Raw genomic sequence first — 22,490 nt, 5'->3', positions numbered from 1 at the left:
ATATATATATATATATATATATATAAAAAATAAAAAAACAATCGAGAAAAAGTGTGAAAGGATGAAGCGACCAATAGGTAGAAGGAGGAGGAAGTTTGAACCCCTAAAAGAGCCCGACCCTAGTTCCAGAATTCTAAAAAGGGGAGTGCAACGGTGGACTTGGGAAGTGTGGGGACTTTGGGCGTCATGGAAACAAGTATCCGCACAATTGCGGCTGGCAGTTTTGAGCTACAGGAAAAGAAAAAGCAAAACAAAATAGCCCTGTATTTGTTTGCCATCTCAACGACAACCTCCCTTAGTTGGTCTCGGGCCATCTTGTAATTACCTTAAGGCAATGAAGAAGATGGCCTAAGTGTAAACAATTGCCTGCTTATTATTATGGCAATGTGCACTTGTCTAAATGTAAACAACAACAATGGACGCCACGATGTGGTGTAGCATTTGTAATGTGCATACCAATCTGCTGACGGAATGGGAGGAGCCGGTGAGGGGCAAGAAAGGGATGGGAGGAGGGGGTGAGACACAAAGGGTGGAGTGAGAGAGGGCAGCAGGACTATGAGAAGTTTGTGATGGTTTGATAATTTAATAGTATGTCTCCTTTTCCACCCAACCTATATACACACCACAAGAAAAAGACAAGAAAGCAGAAGAAAAGAGAAGTGGATAAGCAGGTTTCAGGATTATTGGAATAGCAGATCAGTTCATTGTTTATTCAAATGGATTCAAAGTGTGCGCTTACCCCCTGGGTTTCGGCGTAGGATGAGCTTTCGGATCTCATCATAAACAAAGATGAGGAAACTGTACGGAAAGGCGCAGAACCACCAGCTAGCCCTGAAAAGTTTTGCAGCATGATTTTCATGCTTCAAAGCTCAACTGTTTCTAGAGAGCTGGAGCAAAAAAACGGTCTTACTTGAGCGGGTACATCCGTAGCGCCACATCCATGCCAGGGCAGTAAGAGAGGAAGGCGGCAAGAGCTGTTTCCTCAAATAGGCCAAAGATCAGAATCTTGTTCCTTTGGGAGTAGAATTCCATCAAGAAAAAATGAAGCAAGCAGATGCATGACATCTAGTGGCCACTAACAGAAACTACAACGACGAAATGTGGTTGACTTCTGAATTGTAATAGGATAAACGATAGCAGAAATAAACGTACCTCATCCCCTGCTGGAAGACAGAGTTGCGTCTGGTCTTGCAGATGATGACGTCAGCCCACTGCACCACGACAATGCTGACGAAAAAGGCCGTGTGGCACGTGAACTCCACAATCTTGCGCTGCTCGTATGTCTGGAAATTATAGTCAGTTTAGAAAACGGATGACATGGGAGTGTTTTTAAATCAGTAACAGAATATGGAAGGGCACAAATACAGTGGAACCCTGGGATATATCATAATTCCGTTCTGAGATGGGATCATAAAGTGAAATTGCCATATGGGAATAGATACATATTGTAATGCATACCAAACGTCTTCAGAACCCCTGGTACCCAAGATAAAAACAGTTTAATTTGATAGTAGTATATAGTAGATTACATTCAAATTTAAAATAGATATAAGACAACAGTACATTCAGACAAATGCCCATTACCATGGTGACGAGCAGGCAAATTATATTTTATGTATCAATGGTGTGACGTGACTTTTACTGGTACCGTGGAGTTAGTAAGTTGATGCATAGGGGGGGAGAGACAGTGGATTTAAATTAAACCAGATTTTAAACCTTCCACTTGCGAGCATTGTCATGCAGATTGTCATGCAAACCAATACCAGAACAGGAAAGTTTTGGGGAATTAAGATAATTTTTTGTTGATGTCATATACAGTAGTGTGTGATATATCAATGAAAGGAGCTGAAAAAACATTATTCCACACCATAAAGTAAAACCTTGGTGAGGCAGTGTTAACCGTCATCCATATCTATTGTTTTGGCCACATTGTAGACAAAGACATAGATATATTGGAAAATATTGGGTCTTGGAAAATAAGTAAAAAAAAACAAATGTAATATTGTAAATTAGGATAATCCGAGAAATGTGAAGGGAGTGCCACATTTACCCATTGCTGTCCGTAGCTGTCTTCCAAGTCGTTGTTGGAGCGGTCATCCCAGTTGAGGCGAATCCCCATCAGCACAGAGGGACAGAAGCCGTTTTCTGCCATGATGACGAAGTAGGCGAAGAAGCCGCCAAGAGCTTGGATCATACCTGAGAATACAGCCACATGTTAGGTGACAAAACCTCGTAGCCAGCCATTAAAGCAAGGCATGCACCTATCTGTCCGTAGGCGATGCTGATGAGCCTCTCATTGACCAGCTTGTCTCTCGCTGGGTTCCTAGGCTGACGCTTCATGATGTCACTTTCCGCCGCCTCGTAGGCCAGAGAGATGGCCGGCACCTGAACGGATTCAAGTCCCACCATTTTAAGTCACTGGTTGAAAACTGTCGACTCAAAGAAACTGGATATTTTGTAAATGGAGAATTTGTATTAAATTCGTTGTCCTCACCATGTCTGTGCCCAGGTCAATGCAGAGGATGGTAATTGTGCCAAGAGGAAGTGGGATGTTCACCAGGATAAAGAAAAGGAAGGGGGTGATCTCAGGAATGTTGCTGGTGAGCGTGTAAGCAATAGACTTCTTCAGGTTGTCAAAGATGAGGCGGCCTTCCGTGACAAAACAATATCAGGTCATGTCCTGTGTGTCGTACTTTTCCAGCATGCCGCTCACCTTCCTCCACCCCTGTGACGATGGATGCAAAGTTGTCGTCCAGCAGGATCATGTCGGCGGCTTGTTTAGAGACGTCTGAGCCAGAGATTCCCATGGCAACACCAATATCGGCCTTTTTGAGGGCGGGAGAATCGTTGACGCCGTCACCTGTCACCGCCACAATCGCGCCCTGGCAACAAAGGAATATTGTTTTCAATAATGTTGGCCATTTTTACATCATTTTTCCAATTTAATCAAATACAATCAACAGTTGATTGAGTCGGTGTAGTGTGCCCCGATGACCCAGGCTCCTATAGGATCTGTGTACCGTGGACACAGTAAAGCATACCTGTCTCTGGCAGCCTTCAACAATAATGAGCTTCTGCTGAGGTGAGGTTCGGGCAAAGACGATTTCTGTGTGATTCCTCAAAATGTCATCCATCTGATCCTGGTCGAGGTCCTTCAAGTCTGTTCCGTGGATAACGCAGGCTTTTGCGTCCCTACGGCAGCAGATTTTTAACATTTTAAAAACGAACTTCATTGTGACTGTTGTGGCCAACCATATCTCTGACCTGGGATTGACTTGGCTCACTGGGATGTTGAGACGTGCGGCAATATCTTCTACTGTCTCGTTGCCCTCTGAGATTATACCCACGCCCTTGGCGATTGCCTTGGCTGTGATTGGATGATCGCCAGTTACCATGATGACCTGAAAGAAAACAAAATGGTCACATGGACTAAAGAAAGCGAGAAATAAGTTGAACGCAATGCCCACCTTTATTCCAGCAGAGCGACACTTGCCCACGGCATCAGGGACGGCGGCACGAGGCGGGTCGATCATGGACATGAGACCAACAAAGCAGAGGTTGTCCGTCTGAAAGTTGACATCGTCCGTGTCGAAGGCAAAGCCTTTTGGGTACGACTCTTCTGGTAGAAAGAGGTGGCAGAAGCCTGGGAAGATAAAAAATTAAGATAAGTTATGGGCTTTTTCACAAGGCATCCTGCTAGTTGACTCTTCACCCAGAACTCTCTCCCCGAGGCCTCCAAGTTCCAAGTAAGCGTTCTGGAAAGCCTCCTTCATCTCATCGTCCATGGGCTGCTCACAGCCTTGCAGCATGATGGTGGAGCAGCGGTCCAGAATCCTCTCAGGGGCTCCCTTCATTACCAGCAGGTAGCGGTTTTCAGACTCATCATCACTCTCGTGAATGGAGAGCTGACCGCCAGGATGGAGTACAGTGCTGTTAGGATTTGTAAAAAAATAGCTACCTATTTGGTGTTCGATTGCGTCGCACAAACCTGATACTTGTTGGTGGAGTTGAAGGGTATCTCGGCCACCTTTTTGTTCTTGTCCCTCATAGACTTGACAGTGCCGCATGATAACTCGATGCACTTGAGCAGCGCCGACTCTGAAGCATCGCCGGCAACTTCACGCTTGAGGATGGGCAGAGACTCCTGGCCGGCTTTAAACACGGCGCGGTTGCACAACGCGGCAATGCGGGCGAGGGATACCCAAGTTGCGGAGCTCTTGTCAAAGGAGGAGCCTGATGAGACAGATAAGAATAGAACACTTTATTTTCTGTCCAAGCTGATTTTGTATTTTTTTCACCTGACTGGTCTTCTGTAGTGTCGGCCTCATGGATGGTGTTATCGAACCACATGTGCGCCACGGTCATTCTGTTTTGTGTCAGTGTCCCAGTCTTGTCTGAGCAGATGGTGGAAGTAGAACCCAGCGTCTCCACTGCCTCCAGGTTCTTCACCAGGCAGTTCTTACGTGCCATTCGTTTAGCAGTTAGCGTGAGACACACCTATGAGGTCAAAATTTCAAAATCAAGGTTATCCTTGCCTTAAACCTAGTGCACACATAAAAAAAACTCCAAGCAACTGAAAAAAAATAACAGATTACTCTGTCTCTAAATCTGCCATGTAAACCTGGAGCTGCCCATCCTGCTCCATGCCAACTACCGGCCCGTCTAAAGCAAAATGCGACCAAGTAAAAGCATCTTTCACAGGCCAGGCTGCAGTTATTAAAGCAGTCAAGCAGAGCAGTAAGTTACCATGGTGCACTACTTTGGTGAGTCGCAAGAGCCAAACATGATTAAAGCATCAACATTTTTTACAAACATTACATGAGCTAGTTGGTCTCACTGCAGACAGAGTTGGGGTGACTGGCCTGGAAGAGAAATACACACACAATGGTAGACAAAAATGGTAAAGACACAACATCACTAATGTACACAGAGAACAAACAACACAAAAAAGAACAATGACAGAGGTGAAGCAGACACACATCAGGTCATTTCAAACATTCACGCTTATTGCTATCAACATTCAGGGTATTTGGTTAGTTTTAATTTGTCAACAGTAGATCTCCAGGATACGGAGATCCCTCCTTACAACATTTTCACTTTACAGTGTGTAATGTTTTGTCAGGCCCCTCGTTACAGCATTCCCCCAATATACATGAACAGCAAACTATTTTGTGGGCTGGTAGTATTTCTACCTGATGTGGTACTCACAGTCACGGTGGCCAGGAGGCCTTCGGGCACGTTGGCGACGATGATGCCGATGAGGAAGATGACGGCCTCCAGCCACGAGTACCCCAGGACCAGGGAAAGGACAAAGAAAGTGATGCCGAGGAACACAGCCACGCCGGTGATGATGTGAATGAAGTGCTCGATCTCCTTGGCAATAGGCGTCTATAGGATCAAGTCAATTCAAAATATTCATGTCGTGACATGACATAGACAACAGGCACACTAACCTTGCCAGTCTCTAGACCTGAAGTGAGGGTGGCAATGCGTCCCATCACTGTGCGATCGCCCGTGCACACCACAATACCACGGGCTGTGCCTGGACAAAGGAGGGAAAGACAGTTCAGCTGTGTACAGGAAAGTGTTATCGCGGCTTAACTGCTACTGTTTATTATTTATTTATATTGATATTAACGTATCGTGCATTGCTTTTTTATCAATGTATCATGCATTGCTTTCTGAGCACATGGGGCAAATTGCATGCGTGTGCATTGGGTGGGCGTGACTTTCAACCTGCGCGTCTGTGATGGGCTGATGTATGCTGTTAGTCAAACAGCCGGGGTAATTGGGCGCAAAAGTCAATGTGTCCAAACCAAAACAAACTGGGTAGTGTGGCGATTGCAAGGTTTTAACGGCTTGTTATATTAAAGAGAAATTCATCAATTAAATTGGACTCTGAGAAAAGTCAGAAAAGCGCAAAGAAATGGTGATCCCCAGCGGGTGCTCCATGGATTATTATCGGGTTGGTGAAGCGACTGAGGCGATGTCGGGAGAGAGCCCAATAACGAGGCTGCAGGTCTGGCCAACAGCTTCAGCTAGGCTAACAACACTCTTAAGCTACCCGAACGGGAATCTAACTAAAGCCAGATCCATTGACTGCTACATTTGTGACTCTTGTGTTTTAATCATCGTGGAGACATGGCTCAACGCGATACCTAATACTAGCATGCAGCTAGCCAGCCGCTCTCTAAATCGCTTTTTTTCACTACAAGGATAAGCTCTCCAATTTCGTTGTACTTTTGCACTACAATAAAGACCATTCATTCAATTGCAGTTTTGTGTTCTGTGTTATTATTTGTAGATGTGTAGTTGTATTGTTTTTTGTTATAATAGTATACTCTTAGTTGGCAATGACGTCATAAATTTGAACGTTAAAGGGTTTTATGAAGGTGCCACGCTAATTTGCGAATTTTCACTTTTAAGGTGAGGTTTTGCTCCTCATTAACCGCTATAACAGAGGGATCTTTGTATACACAAAACTGATTTATCCAACTTGAATAGCAAATAGAATTTAACAAAAGAGTGCAAATAAAAAATCCAAAATATTGTATTTAAAAAATGAATTCAATATTAAATACATAAAGACTGTTCTTAGCAATGTAATGATTAGAAAGAGCGTTATAAAAGGATGCAAATGAATTCAGTAATTCACTTATGTACCATAGTAGAAGAGTCAGCATACGATGCTTACATAATAAGTTTCTGATATATGCAAACGTTTGTACCCAAAGGCAATGTAAATTTTGATGAAAAATAAACTGAGGGATTAACTTCATAATGTTTACATCACTTTCATGAATTTATTTAAATTTCAGTCTTACCCTCGACACAGTTTGTGGAAAAGAAAGCAATATTCCGGGTCTCCAAAGGATTGTCATGGGTGCAGTCCGGCGACCTCGTCTGAGGTTCGGATTCGCCTGTCAGGGAGGAGTTGTCCACCTGCAGGCAAAATTTTGCAAATGGGTGCATTTACGTTATAACCACTACATCCTGGTCCATCACCTTGCAGCCATGGGAAGAGATGATGCGGAGGTCTGCGGGGATCCGGTCTCCCCCTTTAACTTCCACAAGGTCTCCAGCCACCACCTGCTCCGCATTGATCTGCATTTTCTCCCCTTCGCGGATTACGAGAGCTTGCTGGGAACACACAACCGACACAATGAATTTGTCCTTGGACATGGGCTGAGTGCTGCAGTACCTGTGGGACCATGTTCTTAAAGGACTCCATGATCTTGGAGCTTTTGGCTTCTTGGAAATAGGAGAAGCAGCCAGTGATGATGACGACTGCTGACAACACGATACCGAGGTACAACTGCAGAATGAACGGAAGTCCCCTGTTAAATTTCATCTATAATGCTGGCCTGCTATTGGTTTGTGTCACATCATCATGAAATGCTGACATGTTATTGGCTGAACTACCTCCCACAATGCCCTTTTGTCTCTTCATTCGGTTCGGAACGTTGTGTGCAAGTTGATAGACAATTCTTTATTTTTTGTACTGTATTTGTTGGCTGTGGGTTCCAAGGCTTGTAGTGATGCAAAACAGAAACGTGATAACTGGAAACAAAACTTCAGAATATGCAGGAATAACAAATGGTTACCCTCGCAAAGATGCGTGGCCATTACCAATTGTTAATCTGGATTGTTTTTTAGAAAAATAAGGAGATTAAATAGCAGTCTTTCAAGGGCATAACAATCTTTGCTTTAAAATTGGTTGCTTTTTAATCCGCCATCTCCCCCCATTTTGCTTCCAACCTTTACTCCACTTAACAAGCTCAAGTCACGTCAAATGAAAAGGTAAATAGAATATTTTCCCTGAAATCTATACTTATTTAAATTTCATATAATCCTATAATGTATATTTCACATAAGTAGTATTTACTATTTACTATTTTGTTTTCTTAGTCTTTGTACTGTATCTGGAGTATCCCGCTAAACGCCAATTTAACTTTGGGATCCCCACCTCACAACAGATTAATGTTGTATCCCGGGCGTCAACTGTAGTTTAGTACATCATGATTACTGACCCTTGAGTGACCTCTACTCAAAAGGCTGTGACAAATAGTAGGAGTCAAATGCCTCCTTGTGGCAGCACATGACCCACCACTGACATTTTGTTAACAAAACCCCGCCTTGCCTACATTGTTCCCTGTGGGCATTAGCTGTTTGCAACTCAGCATTTTACAGAATCCCAGTTCCGTTTGGGAACCCGTACTCACATTATCCCCAGCGGGCTCGTCCTCAGTGGCGGCCTGGATGGCATAGGCCAGAAAACACAGGATTGCGCCGATCCACAGCAGGATGGAGAAGCCGCCAAACAGTTGGCGACAAAATTTGACCCACTCTGGAGTTGTGGGGGGTGGTGTGAGGGCGTTTGGGCCGTCTCTTGACAAGTACTCGGCAGCCTTGGCGTTGGTCAGACCCTGGACCGGGCAATTAAAAAAAATCAGCAATATGAGCCACTAAATACAATTGATGTAGGAACTATTTGCTTTTTATTTCCGGACTGTAAAATGCACAAAAAAATCCCAAGTTGTCAAGACATTTAAACATGTTCCTTTAAATCTTGTGCGCTTTATTCGCAGACAAAATTGTTTATGTGTAATCATATTTGTGGAATTATTGGTCAGTCAACTGACCACAATTGTGTGCCAATTGTGGTGACAGAGATCAAACTGAATTAACAAATGTGCAAGCACTAAATTCTAACTGCTAGGTCCTAGAGACATGGTTGATGTTCATAATTGACGAACATTAAATGCAACAGGACTCAACCCCTATCCATGGCAGGGAGAGATCTTGACCCCTAAACTTTAGGGATACAAGTGACTCATGAAGAGGATTAGATCTAATTATCACAGTAATTTCGTCACAGTACCAAATTTGTTACAGTAAAGAATGTTGTTTAACTCTTTCTCCGCTCAAAACAAGCATTGTTAGTGACATTTTGAATGAGTGTGGCCATGCACTTTTATATCTTACAGGATGACCAAATCATTCAGTTCAGAACAATCAAGTTATTTTGCACAATGCCTATCTCCTCATTAAGGGGCCGGTCACACAGACATTTGCGGCTGAATCACGGCTAAAATTTTGCGTTTTTTTTTTTGCCCGTGGTTGCCCGGGATGGAAAATGCGCAAAATTTGACAACCCGCCATTCGTCTGTGGTATGGCCGGAAAAAAGACGCCGGCGACTGTTCCGCTTCCTCATCGCGTCATTTTTGCGTCATTTTCTCGTGTGGACCACGGGTATAAAAGCTCCCGAGCCGGTGTTGTGCCCAAATCCGACTCCTACGCAACACAACCCCCCCGTTTAAGCGTTTCATATAGAATACGATTGCTTTTGATGGAAGCGCAGCAGAATGCGCGTTCACGCGAGGGGGGGAGGATTTACCGTCCGATTACGTTCACAACAAAAACAAAGACGGAATGGATTATGTTGTATTACATTCCCAACGAATGCAAGACAAAGTGGTTTTGGTCATATGTTCGCCATCACATTCCCTAAAAGTGTTATAAAACGAGGTAAAAGTGGTTGGAGAACCGAGGAGATGCAAATCTCGGCAGGGATGCATTTCTCGGGCTGTAGATTTCATAAACGCTCTAGACACAGTCCCGTGAAAATCAAGTATTCAAGCTATGGCATCATTTTTATTTTATTATCCCGATAAGAAATGCCAAGAATTAGACATGGGTCAAGACGATATCATTACACTGACGGGGAGGGGGGAGGGGTTTGTTGAGTGTATTTGCTCTAATTTTTTTACTCATTATCTATTAACGATCAGTTTATAATACGTTACATAGCTTAGGAGCCGGGACCCTTACTCTCGGCCAAAAGGGGTTTTGGGGTTTTTAAGGGTTATTGATCTATCTTCGTTATTCATTATCCATTATCCGTTATCGGTCAGTTCATTATATGCTACAAAGCCTAGGAGCCGGGACACTTACTCTCAGCCAAAAGGCTAAGCTAAGGTCCTAGCCCTAAAGCCTTGTTGCGATCATTGCGAATGCACCGTTCCCGGAGGTACTGCAATACCGGGCCGATGCGTGGAGTGGACAGAGCAAGCTCTTATTCCATCTCCGGAATGCAAAAATCAAAAGGCCAAAAGGCCAAGCTAAAAGGGGTTTTGGGGTTTTTAAGGGTTATTGATCTATCTTCGTTATTCATTATCCATTATCCATTATCCGTTATCGGTCAGTTCATAATACGCTACAAAGCCTAGGAGGTCAAGCTAAGGACTTAGCATCAAAGCCTTGCTGCGACCATTGAGAATGCACCGAAAGATTTATTCGAAATGAAGAGAAACTACGCTGACGGTGATCCATGTTCACCCCCTTGACGTCACGAGCACAACTGTGTGCTCGGCAAATCGCGCTGTATATACGCGGAGAAAGGCATTTGACTGCCACACGCGTAACACGCTAATTTCACGTAATAACACCGCAATACAGGCGCAGAACATGCTATTACCATGCTCCACCCACGATTACCCGCTGAAATTTCCCGTCCTACCCATGTGTAACTACGCCCTGGCCGCGGCCAGAGCACGTCGTTCCGCGTCATTTCCGCGTCATTTCCTCGTGTTGACCACGTGTGCGGCACGCGGTTTAACACGTGCTCAAACTTTTGAGCAGCTCAAAAGTTTTGAACGCGGCCAACCACGTGAAAATTTCCGACCGCGAGTAAAACACTGCTCTATCTCGTCTATATGGCGGTCTCAAAACGTCCAACAGCGCCCAACGACATCTGCCTCACGGCCAGAAGTATACGGCCGTGGTCCAGCCTCGATAAAGTCGCTAAAGGCTGTGATCCCGCGCTCTCAAGAATTGAACAGCGCCAAATTTGTTTGCGCTGCCACCTGCGCGCGAATTTCCGACCTCGTGTTATGCACTGCCGTATCTCGTCTGATTGGCGATCTCAATGCGTCCTATAGCGTCCGCCTCAAAGGCAGAAATTTCTGGCCGTGATTCAGCCGCAAATGTCTGTGTGACCGGCCCCTAAGTTTAGAATTTTGTGCACTTTGTAAGAATGTTGTGAGTCAGCTGTACCACAAACCGTTTTAATGTCCAGCAGTATTCTTGCGGCCCTGCCCAATTATAACATTAACAATAGAGTACTGTGACTAAAAATAGTGTGATAATGAGATGAAACTTAAAGCCTTTACCAAAGGTCGACCAATTATCGGGCGAGCCAATTATCGGCAACAATATATGGAAATTTTACCTTTTGGCTAAGATCAAGTGTAGTATCTGTTCTTATCAAATTCTACAGAACTGATCGCTGCATGGATTGATTTTTGTAACGGGGAGATGGAATAGGAGCTTGCTCCGTCCACTCCACGCATCGGCCCGGTATTGCAGTACCTCAGGGAACGGTGCATTCGCACTGATCGCTTCTTGGCCTTTTGGCTAGGATCTTAGCTTAGCCTCTTGGCTAGGATCAAGTGTCTCGGCCTGTTGGCTGTGAGGTGTATCATGATTTGACTGATAATAGATAATGGATAATGTACAAAAAAAAAAAACGGCTGTTGCGAATATTTTTCATATTTGCAAACACTTTTCCCAATCGCAATCAGCAGGTTTTTCTTTCCAACCCCTTTGTGACCACCCTTGACTGAAATGTCGATAGGCAGAGACGCACACTCAAAAGCAGGGAAACACTGATGTTGTGCCTAGTTCCGACTCCCCTGCAAAATCCCCTTCACGTGAAATGCGAATTTTACTATGCTTCTCACTATGCTTCTCAGTCATTAAACACATTATTTCAGTCATTTAAATAAGTAATCAAATAAATAAATAGATAAATAATCAACCTAGGTGTTCTCAAAGACAAGCTGTTTTATTAACAAGAATATAAGATTTCAGTATCATACAAATCAGTATCAATTCATATCTTTTTAATAGTGAATGGTTTTTAGATGATCCATCACAATGTGATGATAATGTGGTCAACTGTTGAGGACAAAATATATAATAATCAGAATACATCTTAATGCGGTGCTAGGAATCAAGTAGACGGAACCATTTCAAAGCAGGGACAATTTTCTAGCCCTGCACTGTTCACATTTTGTTTTGTTTTCCTTTTTTATTATTTGTTTAGTGTTTTCATCATATTTAGGCTTATCCAGCCCCATATTAAGGAAAAGAGTTTTGAAAATGCTATAATAACAAAACTATAATAAAACGGGCTGGTTACACCAATGTTCACCATCAAAACAAGTAGTGCACAAGTAGGCTTTATATAGCATACTGTATTAGCCATGCGCTATAATAGCTTTATTACAGTGCATGTTTATTATTTGTAGTCATTCACTGGTTCCTGGAACCAGGGCGGAATTGTGACCGAGACCCTGCTTTTATTGGATTTTCCTGTTAGTCATGTGAAAATGAATCATGTTAGTTGTGTTAAAATTCAAATTCATTACCAGTAAAAGTTTTCATTGCACGAGTAATGTTTTATTTGAATTCATAAAACGTCTTTGTTTGTTTTTGCATTATGAAAATTTCTTACGCCAATTTTTGAGCTTTTACAGCAAATTTATATCGGCTGAAAATATCGGTTGTCGGCCTCCTCTTAACAGTCTTTACATGTATCAGCTGTTTGCCAACCGGTCTAGTGGATAGGATCTGCCGTGCTCATGCTCCTGCCTTGCGATCAGGGTGTGATTACTGTTGCATCCAGTATTATGCAATTGTATGATTTTGTGGTCAGTGAAATAATTCGGCTGATCGATCACTGCGCAAATACGACATTTTTGAGTGCAATCCTAGCTTTCACTATTTGTGGGGGTGCACCTTACAATGCGGAAAATACAGTGTAAATATACCTGGACAATGTCAGTGGTGTATTTTCTGCAAACCTCCTCCACAGACATTTTGTGCTCCGTCTGCAGAGTGTAAGAAAGAGAAAAAATGGGTTTGTTTTATGTGTAAAAAATCAACTGCTACTTACTATAGGGACTTCCTTCTTGAGGTCGTCCATTCCCTTGCCGCCTTTCTTCTTGGGAGACTCCTTCTCATCTTTGTCCTGCGTCGTGGCCACGCGATAGCTATCTGACCGTCCGTACTGCCGACCAGAAAAACAAAAGGATCATTAACGTGACAGTGTGTAATACAGTGGAACCTCGGTTCTCAACCATAATCCGTTCCAGAACCCTGTCCGAGAACCGATTTGTTCAATCACCGAAATCATTTTTCCCATTAAAAATAATGTAAATCGTTTTAATCCGTTCCAACACCCTGAATGTTTACCATCAATGTTTAACGTAAACATGAAGCTAACCCAGGCTAATCGTACGTTCGCGTTATCGTAATCTTCCGTACGAAAGATTACGCTAACATGAACGTGTAAAAATAAAAAAAATCAGGTCGTTCACAAGCCATTTAGCACCACAAGTGGCTAGCGCTTCATTGGAAAGGGGGCTCCGTTCCAACAACTTGAATTTTGGGCTCAGTTCCAACACCCTAAATGTTTACCTGAATTTTCAACGTAATCATAAAGCTAACCCAGGCTAATCGTACGTTCGCGTTATCGTAATCTTCCGTACGAAAGATTACGCTAACACGAACGTGTAAAAAAAAAAGATAAAGAAAAGAATTATGAATAGGATTTCTTACCTTTGTGGTGGTCAGCAGAAGGCGCATGCTGTATTCCCTAGCAAGATCGGAAACTCGCACACCTCTTTCATATTTAGCTATTATGTCTTTCTTAAAGGCAATAGTTGTACGAACAACTTTTCTTTTTTCACCTGTCCTGCTTGCACCGACCTTCTTCGGAGGCATAGTTAGGGGCTAAAACACTCCGTTCACCGATGTTAAAAGCGAAAGCAAAAAGAGGCAAGTGCGCACGTGATAACAGTTGGTCACGAGGGGTGGGGGCGATCTACACGATCTACACCTGTACGCCGCTCAGCATCGCACTCTAGCGTACGCACTCAGGCATTACTGGCGTTCAAACTCCAAATTTTTGACCGAACAGCGAAGCAAGGATTTCTCGAAATTTTTGGTCGAACTCCGATTTGTTCGAATTGAGAGGCGTTCGAAAACCGAGGTTCCACTGTAATTCATAATTAGAGGTTGATGTATCTTAGAATGGAACTGAATTGACTGAGCCTTATTTACACAGATCAAAAAACACTAGCGGCTAACGGCGAGCCATAACCTGTGACTAAGTGGCTAACATGAGTGGCTAGAGAATGAAACAGTAAAATCACAAGATGCTTGCTGACAGGACTCGGCGACGTTTGCTTGCATGACCAGTTGTGGAAGGACGAAGTAAGCTTCACATACACGGAGCAGCTGAAAAGAACAACATTGTATAGCGACTAGCCATAGACTGCAGCCAGGTGGCTAACATAAGTGGTTTAAACTGGAAAATAAGTAAAACAATTAAAAAGTTCCTGAATTACCGAACTTGGCAACGCTCGCTTGCATGAGCAGCTGTGGAAGGCAGCCAATAATAACAATAGGGGCTATTGGGAAGCTATAGCTGTTACAAAAAAGTGTCTAAAGAATAAAACCAATGAATAAAAATATGCCTGAACCAAGGGACAGAGTCATCGGTGGTCATGCATTAACTAGGTTGTTGGAGTAGCAAAGTTCATTTGATTTTTTTGTTGCCTTTTTTTAATCAACTGACGGATTAATCATTATTGTAATATGTGTTTTACGTTTTCATAACGGCATGTTTTTTTCTTTCCAAACCAAAGTTTACAGGATGACAGAACCTGAACTTATTGTGACTTGCACCGTCTTTGATGGAAAGTTTGCCATCTGTCATGTGATGTCAGACTACAGTTGTTTACTACCCTGGAAGATTAACCCAGTGAATGACGATATTATCAGTCAAGTGCTCCATTCCCTTTGTGCTTCTACAAATACACATAACATTTTAACAACAAAAGATTAATTTGCATTCTTGTCAGAAGAAATTGATTCGGATTTTCCATCTGATGCTTAATTAATTAATTAATTAATTAATTAATTCGTTCATTACAGGCAGTTATATTCATAGTGTACATACAACCTAAATCATAACAATATGCCTGAAAGGGAGTCGGACAAAACTTATTAAAATGTTATTAAACCCCGCCCTTTTTTTCAAATATACAAAAAGCAAATTCAATTACATTTCCTGCCACTTTGTTGAACTGATAGCCCCAGGAGGTGTGAAACAAGATTTTACAGCTCACAGGCAACTCATATACAGCAAACAGTATAGAAAATATTATCCATCCATTATCTGCACGGCTTATCCTCAGTAGGGTCGCGAGCGTGCTGGAGCCCATTCCAGTTATCTTCGGACAGTGGGCAGGGGGACACCCTGAACTGGTTATATATGTATATACATATAATACATATAATACATATGTGTATATATATATATATATATATATATATATATATATATATATATATATATATATATATATATATATATATATATATATATATATATATATATATATATATATATATATATATATATATATATATATACTGTATACTGTGACCAGACCAACTCTTTGTGTTTAAACATGTGTATGTTTTTGCAAAGTTTCAGTTGTAAACACAGACTGTTCCAGAGTTTCACACCACGTACAGACACACAAAAACATTTACGCGTTGCTCAAAATCTCCATATTGTTTCAAGTTATGAGCCCTTTCTTGAATTCAAAACCTTTTTTTATACATTTTGTTAAGAGCTTTAAATAACATTTTGCTGTATAATTTTTGCTATGGTAGCTCATCAATATTGCAGATTAAATCAGTTGTAGTTTCACTATTCCAGCATTTGGGATTCATCAAGGACATCCGTATGCACGTGGAACACCAATTCCTCTCCTCCAGAGCTTTGGACAGGTAAAGACTGATTATGTGTTGAAATTATGGATTACATCATATTCATTCCGGCAAATCATTATATGATGGCATAGTTGAAATTGCAGAGCAGTGTGGTTGTAGGTCCTGATTGGTGCGTTGTCGATGTCGCTGTCACAGATGCACAAATCATGGATTACGCACAGATCAGTGGAGCAGTCGACCTAGTAACTGCTCGGTGAATGAGGGGCGGGGGCGTTTGGTGGCTGGGGTTTCCATAATCCATGCCTTTATGTCGACCCCCCCCCTCTTCATTTCGATTCGTTTGGAAACGACTGTCTGCTATCATACCAATGTTAATTTTCATAAAAAAACATAGGTCGAGAAATTTGAGTTTCTTCTATAAATGGGTATCTCATGCGGAATTCGACGCTACGGGTGCCCAGCGTAACAAAAAATGCTATGTGTTTTGAATTGTATGCGAAGCTCGCCATTCGTCTGAGACTTTGCGCGACTTTAACACCAAAACATATCATGCATTAAGTTTGGCCGAATCCTACTAATGGCAAGACAAAGACAATGTAGATCCTCTTCTGGCCCGCCCAAGTTGAAAGTACAACAAATAAATATTTTGGTTCTGTCTCAAAGCATCGAGAAGTCGCTCGGTATTAGATTTGGAATTTCAATCTGAAAGTCAAAAAAAAAAATCTCAAATGGACGACCACACTGCTCCCAAACAAAAGTGTCTCGATCAAAAACAGCTCAACAGTACAAGGATTTATCTTGGGGCTGCATTGCAAAGATAAAGAGATTTCAGGGGAAAACTACGGAAAAGTGAAGCTGCCTTGGCCAGCTATTTATTTGACCGGTAAAAGGACTTTGTCTTTGTGTTTTGAAGAAAAGATTATGCCACTTTGTGTAATGACGCTGTAATGTCCAAGTATCACGCCCTCTCCCTCTACCGCCCCTTCGTCTTGCTCTTTCTCTTTCCTGCCCTCTTAAGCTCAGTGTTTCAATAGTTTACACAAAATGATGTAGTGGGTTACTTTCTTTGGCGTAGTTAAGTTGCATGTACGAATGTGAACGTAGCTATTAACATTAGTACCAGTAGTATTGACGGTGGCACTACAGTATTGTCTTGCAATGTGTCGTTACGTTATCAATTAAAATATTTATAAACAAGTCTGACAGTATATCTGGCACATTTTCTATGGAAAAATGACGACCAAATTATTGAAAAGATGTAACTGACTAACGTCATCACTTGAGGGAATGCTAGAAGTTGTTCAAGAGGACATCTTCCTCGCGTGCTGGAAAGCTGTCAACAAAGGCCAGCTACATTTGAGGAAAGCATGGGGCTGTTTGTCCACCTGTTTGTCCCCTTGCTTGCACCAGACAACACAGAGCCAAATAGAAACTAGGAGGCACTAAATATTACATACTGTCCCTTTAATTGTGTTCATTCGAATAACAAATTTAACGAAGCCTAAAGGAAACCACTTTACTAATTTCGGAAGATGGGGGAAGCCAAGTGGCTAAGATGAGTGGCTAGAGGACAAAAAAAAAGAAAAAAGAAAAATCAAAGATGACAAGCACCTGATGCCGAAAATTTGGGTACTAGGACATTAGCTTGCATGACCAGGTTTAAGGTGGAGTGAAACTTAAAGACAAAGGAGGAGCAAATAACAATGAAAACAGGACAGAGCAGCAAGGCATAACCTGCATCCAAGTGGCAACATGACAGACTAAAGAAGGTAAGACGGGAAAAAAGCACCAGATTCCTGCATGTGCAATTGTGGAAGGCGAGTGACACTGAAAGATTAAGTAGGAGCAGCTAACAACAACAACAATAGCAGCTAGCCGCAAGCTGTAGACTGCATCCAAGTGGCTAGCATGAATGGCTAGAAAGGGACTCAGTGGGGAAAAAAGTCCCATATCCCTGAATCACGGAACTCATTAATGTTGACTTGCATGAACAGCTGTGGAAAATGAGTGACAGTGAAAGCCATAGCAAGCCATAGCCTACATCCAAGTGGCTAACATGAGTGGCGAGAGAAGAAAAGAGTGGGGGAAAAAGATTGAAAAATAACTGAACTCGGCCACCATCGCATGCAAGGCTTTGGTGTGCGTGGTAAGTGTAATTTCTAAACTTAAAATAATTTACACATGTTTTAGGTTATGATTCTTAGAATACTTAACTCCGGCGACCAGATGATGACCGTGCTGTAAAACCAGTATTTTGTGTTTAATGCGGGGGAGCTTACCCCTAAACATAAAAACCTGCCTGGAGAGGGATGGGTGCCGCCAAGCTGTACTTACTCAAGGCACACCACAAGTAGTAGTGTGCTGTAACCCAGAAGAACGAGAAATAATGTTTTTTTTGAACAAATAAAGTACTTTTACCAGTAAGGCTCGCACTGGGTCTTTACGTTTCCTAGTAACATCCAAACATAAGGCAGGATTTTAAATAACTCAAAGACATTCTTTTTTTAATAATGCAGCTCGCACTAAAGTGCATTACATAATGCGAGTCTGTAGAAACGCCGCTCGGGCTTGACGTCATGGCCGACTGACGGGGAGCTCACGCGCCACGTTTTCACGAATTTAGAAATTCACACATTCGTGACGTAAAACAAAAGCAGACGGATCATTGACTAATCGTGCAACGTGATCTTTGAGTAAAAATAAAAGAATTGTGTTTTCATGTCCAAACAGATCCAAACTGAATACATAAAATGTGAGGCTTCTACATATACCACTGAGAATATGAGAACACAAATACCCACTTCATTTGAGTTTCATATCTTGCCAGAATGAGTCATTTGTACTGAAATTAATCAAATGTGAGACGGTGACATCTCATTACCAAGATCTCCTGCGTGAATTATCGCACCATCTGTCTTTAGCGGTGATTGGTTGACGGGTAGCATCCATCCTTTTTATTACATCCTCTGTGGCCCAAAATCGTTTAAATCATTTGTGACACACTATTCATTTGAAATGATTTTTTTGTCGTTGAATACAAATTTCACTTTTGTCATTGTGTATCAAGTCAACGACTGCAAGTGGAACTTCCATAGTAGAATAAGTACAGTGTAATCCTGGGATACAGTGTCCCCGCCTTACGACATTTTTACTTTTTGGTGTGGAATAAGATTTGTTTTGGCCCCTCTTTAAAGGATATTTTCTACTATATGACATTGACGACAAATTTTTTTGCATGCCCGAAAAGCTACGCCTTTAAGATAGATGCTTGTGTGCTATTCGTTGACATCATATAAAATGCTAGTCTTCTATTGGTTTGCGTCACTTCATCAAGGAAATACCGATATGCAACTGGTTGATATCCCATTCTCCCAATTTGTTTAGTTCAGAATTGTATAGAAAAAAATGAATTTGTAAAGCAATGGGTGCCAAGACTTGCAGTGTTGCTAAAGGAAGAGGCAAGAAGATTAGAGCCAGGGAAACGAAGGATGAGATCACTAAGGCGAGCCCATCATTACCCTCACTGAGGAATTGGTTTGGTTTGAACAATTTTATTGACACTATTAACAGCAAATAAACAATGTGAGGTTTGAACAATTTTTCTCGACTGTAACTAATCGAAGATCAGAAAAATAGTGTTAAGTCTCTCTACTATTAGTCACAATAAATGCTGGACTGCCATCGGTTCATGTCACGGCATCATGAAAATACTAATATGCTATTGGCTAAACTACTACCCACGATATGTTTCTCTTCATTTAGTTCAGAATCTTGTGTGCTTCGTAAAAAATTACCATGTTGGCTATACATTACTGTATTTTTGGGACCAAAACATACAAAGAAGATTTTCATAACCAATTGACGATTGGGACTATTAATAAAAATAAGAAGATGAAGATATGAAGTCTTCTAATCCTCCCAAGTTGAAGCTTTAAAATGAATTACAATTTGAATCTACCGCCTCCTGATCGGTGTCCCCCCTCACCTGCTACACCACTGTACCAGCTCAAGTCACATCACACCAAAGGTATATAAAATGACAGTTTTCAGTGTCCTTTCAGGGATTTTGTTGTCCTCTTAGGAGAACCAATCTCAATCTCACCTCATTGCCAGAGGATTCCCAAACCATTTGCATTACGATTGGAAACCCCCTCCAACACATAAAGTGTGACGCTTGTTCGAGTTTGCCTCTGGCTCACTCGTGGACAAAGTGTGGCTGAGTAAAACTACCTCTCTTGCCTGGCCTGAATACTCTCTCATCACACCATTCCAATCATACTTCCGCAAGAGGAATGGATGCAATAGGGCACTTGCTACACTGTATGTTAGCATTGCGCTAATGCGACTATCATGACGACATGATGGCTGTTATTGCGATAAGAGCATGGAGTGTCCACTGGTAGATCATAACTGGTATTCTCAAGGGCATTCGGTAGGAACTTTATTTTTTTTATAGCTAAGGCCTTCAGAATAGGCATTAAAATAATTTGTCTGCCTGGAATAAATCAAGAATGAGCAAAGTTTACACTGAGTTGTTTTGTGAGTGACATGCACTTTTTTGTCATCAACACAGCCTGCTCTTTGATTAGTCTGGAGTAAATTGCCAAAAATATTATTAGGGACTCCTCTAATCCCAGCCACCACCATTCTGACTTGCTGCCATCTGCAAGACATAAGAGGTTCCTTCAAACAAAGACTAACAGGCTCAAAGACAGTTCCTTCCCCAGAGCCATCATCACCCTACTGCGAAAAAAAATATCTTGCCTATTTTTATAAACATTTATATTCACATTTTATTTTGTTTTACATTTTGTTCAGTTATAGTTAGTGTTAGAGATATACTGTTTTTTCTACCTTTAGCGGTAGTTTCTGTTCCTAAATACCCTTCGTCTTCTCGCTTTACGTTTTGTTAATTTATATATGTTTGGTGTTAACCTGCGTTAGAGCAGCTTTTATGTATTTGAATTCTGAAGATCCTAGAACGTAATTGTTCTGTCTCTGCATACTGTCCGATACAAATTCATTCTCTGCAAACAAAACCTTTCCTAAAATATTTTTGTGTCTTTGTTTAAGGCATCTGCTTCTCAAGCCAAGCCGGATCACGGTAGTTTTGGTAAACTACGTTTATCAGCCGACTGCCGATTACTATCTATTTGGCCCGTTTTTGTTTTTTTCCATCTGTCTCGTTTTATTGATGAAGGTGGAGGGGGAAAAAACCTGAAGCAGGGAATCAAGGTCAGATCAGTTCAGGAAGCATAACAGTAATAATATAGAATGATATACTATAATTGTATATAGTATATTATAATGCTTTAAGGGGATGCATTTAATGACAATACACATTCAGCAAATATTTGGAAAACAATTTATATATATACATATATATATATATACATATACATATATATATATATATATATATATATATATATATATATATATATATATATATATATATATATATATATATGTATATATATATATACATATATATATATATATATATATATATATGAAATGTATTTTGGGTGACATTGTGTCAAAAACATCAGAACAAAGTCGGCAATCTGGCATCTTGACTGGGAGGTCGGTGGTTCGCGCCCCGGCCGAGTCATTCCTAAGACTTAAAAAGTGGTCGGCGGCGCCCTCTGTTGGCTGCGGCTGCATCGGCTCGCTACAACGGGTCAGGTGCAATCGACATTTCGTTCTGTGTACATTGTTACACAGAATGACAATACAAGGAAATTATTATTATTATTATTATTATTATCTTCAGGAGAGATCTTGGAAAACAGTAAAAAAAGAAATGTTACAGATTTTGGTTTAATTTTTGCTTTTCTGATTTGATTTTCACTAAAATCCAACTGTCAGTGCACTCATTTTGGCATCATAGCACGGAGAAAATGCTCTAAATGGCTGCATGGCACCAATTTGATTGTGTTTTCTGGTTACTTCCAATTTTTTACATTTTGTTGTGCTATGTATCACCAAAATCACAAAAAAAACCACTAAACTATATATTGTTTTCCAAATCTTTGCTGAATGTATATTGCCATTAAATGTATCCCTTAAAAGCAACGCGTTACTACTGTTATGTTGCTACTCTCCGAGGCTCAAAATGTGGCTCAAAAACATTAAGGCACGTAAGTACTGGAAAAACAACAACAAATAAAACAAAATAAAACAGAAATGGACGCGCTATTTTTTCGTTATGAAAATCAGACATAGTGTTTATAGGCATTAAACGTAACGCGTTACTTCCATTACTACGCAAATTGACGAGGCTCAAAATGTGGAATAAATGCCGATTAAGCGCCGAAAAAACAACAAACACACAACAATAAAAGAGAAGTAGCACTTCAACTTGCTGTTTTTTTAATGAAAGGAAATATTACGCAAATGTTCTTACCCCCATTTCGGCTTTACGGGGAGGTGCGTTCGAGCAGGTGCGCTTGTCTGTTGAAAGAAGAGCTCGTCAGGGAGGCAAAGACAAAACTCCTCTCTTAACTTCACGGCTACGGCCCTAAAGAGACACGAAAAGTGTCGGAAAGAAGTGTTTTAAATCAAAAATGTCGCCACAAGTGTCAAAAATGTTGCCTTCGTCCTTCTGGCAAACGATGCCGCTGGAGAAAGTAGATCTGCGCAGATGTGGGGGGGGGGATGTCGTATTACTCCGCGG

At 41.5% G+C, this 22,490-nt stretch overlaps 1 protein-coding gene and 2 pseudogenes across 2 annotated transcripts; 1 reads left to right on the top strand and 2 right to left on the bottom strand.

Moving 5' to 3' along the window:
* LOC148370797 (sodium/potassium-transporting ATPase subunit alpha-3-like) lies at nt 1–22,451 on the bottom strand. 2 transcript variants are annotated; one of them, XM_088328566.1, is made up of 23 exons: nt 22,221–22,451; nt 12,960–13,073; nt 12,835–12,894; nt 8,223–8,426; nt 7,202–7,315; nt 7,006–7,140; nt 6,825–6,942; nt 5,454–5,542; nt 5,209–5,388; nt 4,299–4,497; nt 3,989–4,233; nt 3,713–3,905; nt 3,468–3,643; nt 3,265–3,401; nt 3,042–3,192; nt 2,714–2,882; nt 2,495–2,649; nt 2,262–2,385; nt 2,051–2,196; nt 1,153–1,283; nt 911–1,012; nt 740–831; nt 1–611 (listed from the first exon to the last, which is right to left on the bottom strand). In XM_088328566.1, exons 1-23 carry the CDS (start codon nt 22,224–22,226, stop codon nt 583–585), a joined length of 3,069 nt encoding a protein of 1,022 aa, XP_088184692.1. In that variant the 5' UTR covers nt 22,227–22,451; the 3' UTR covers nt 1–582. The 2 variants fall into 2 exon arrangements, with proteins under 2 accessions (XP_088184692.1, XP_088184693.1); XM_088328567.1 differs by lacking the exon at nt 22,221–22,451 and adding an exon at nt 18,230–18,374.
* LOC148370799 (U2 spliceosomal RNA) lies at nt 10,010–10,126 on the bottom strand (annotated as a pseudogene).
* On the top strand, nt 11,223–11,393 carry LOC148370798 (U2 spliceosomal RNA; annotated as a pseudogene).
* Nucleotides 22,452–22,490: the final 39 nt, after the last annotated feature.

The sequence above is a fragment of the Urocampus carinirostris genome, chromosome 2, assembly GCF_059441175.1.
Source record: "Urocampus carinirostris isolate Australia breed hairy pipefish chromosome 2, RoL_Ucar_1.0, whole genome shotgun sequence".
Lineage (NCBI taxonomy): Eukaryota > Metazoa > Chordata > Actinopteri > Syngnathiformes > Syngnathidae > Urocampus > Urocampus carinirostris.
Note: the sequence above shows the minus strand (reverse complement) of the source record. Positions and strands in the feature narration are given on the sequence as shown.

Coding starts and splice junctions, on each gene's coding strand:
- LOC148370797 (XM_088328566.1), bottom strand. Junction 3,193..3,264: donor GTGAGCCAAGTCAATCCCAG/GTCAGAGATATG, acceptor CTGCTGCCGTAG/GGACGCAAAAGCCTGCGTTA. Junction 832..910: donor CTACGGATGTACCCGCTCAA/GTAAGACCGTTT, acceptor AAAACTTTTCAG/GGCTAGCTGGTGGTTCTGCG.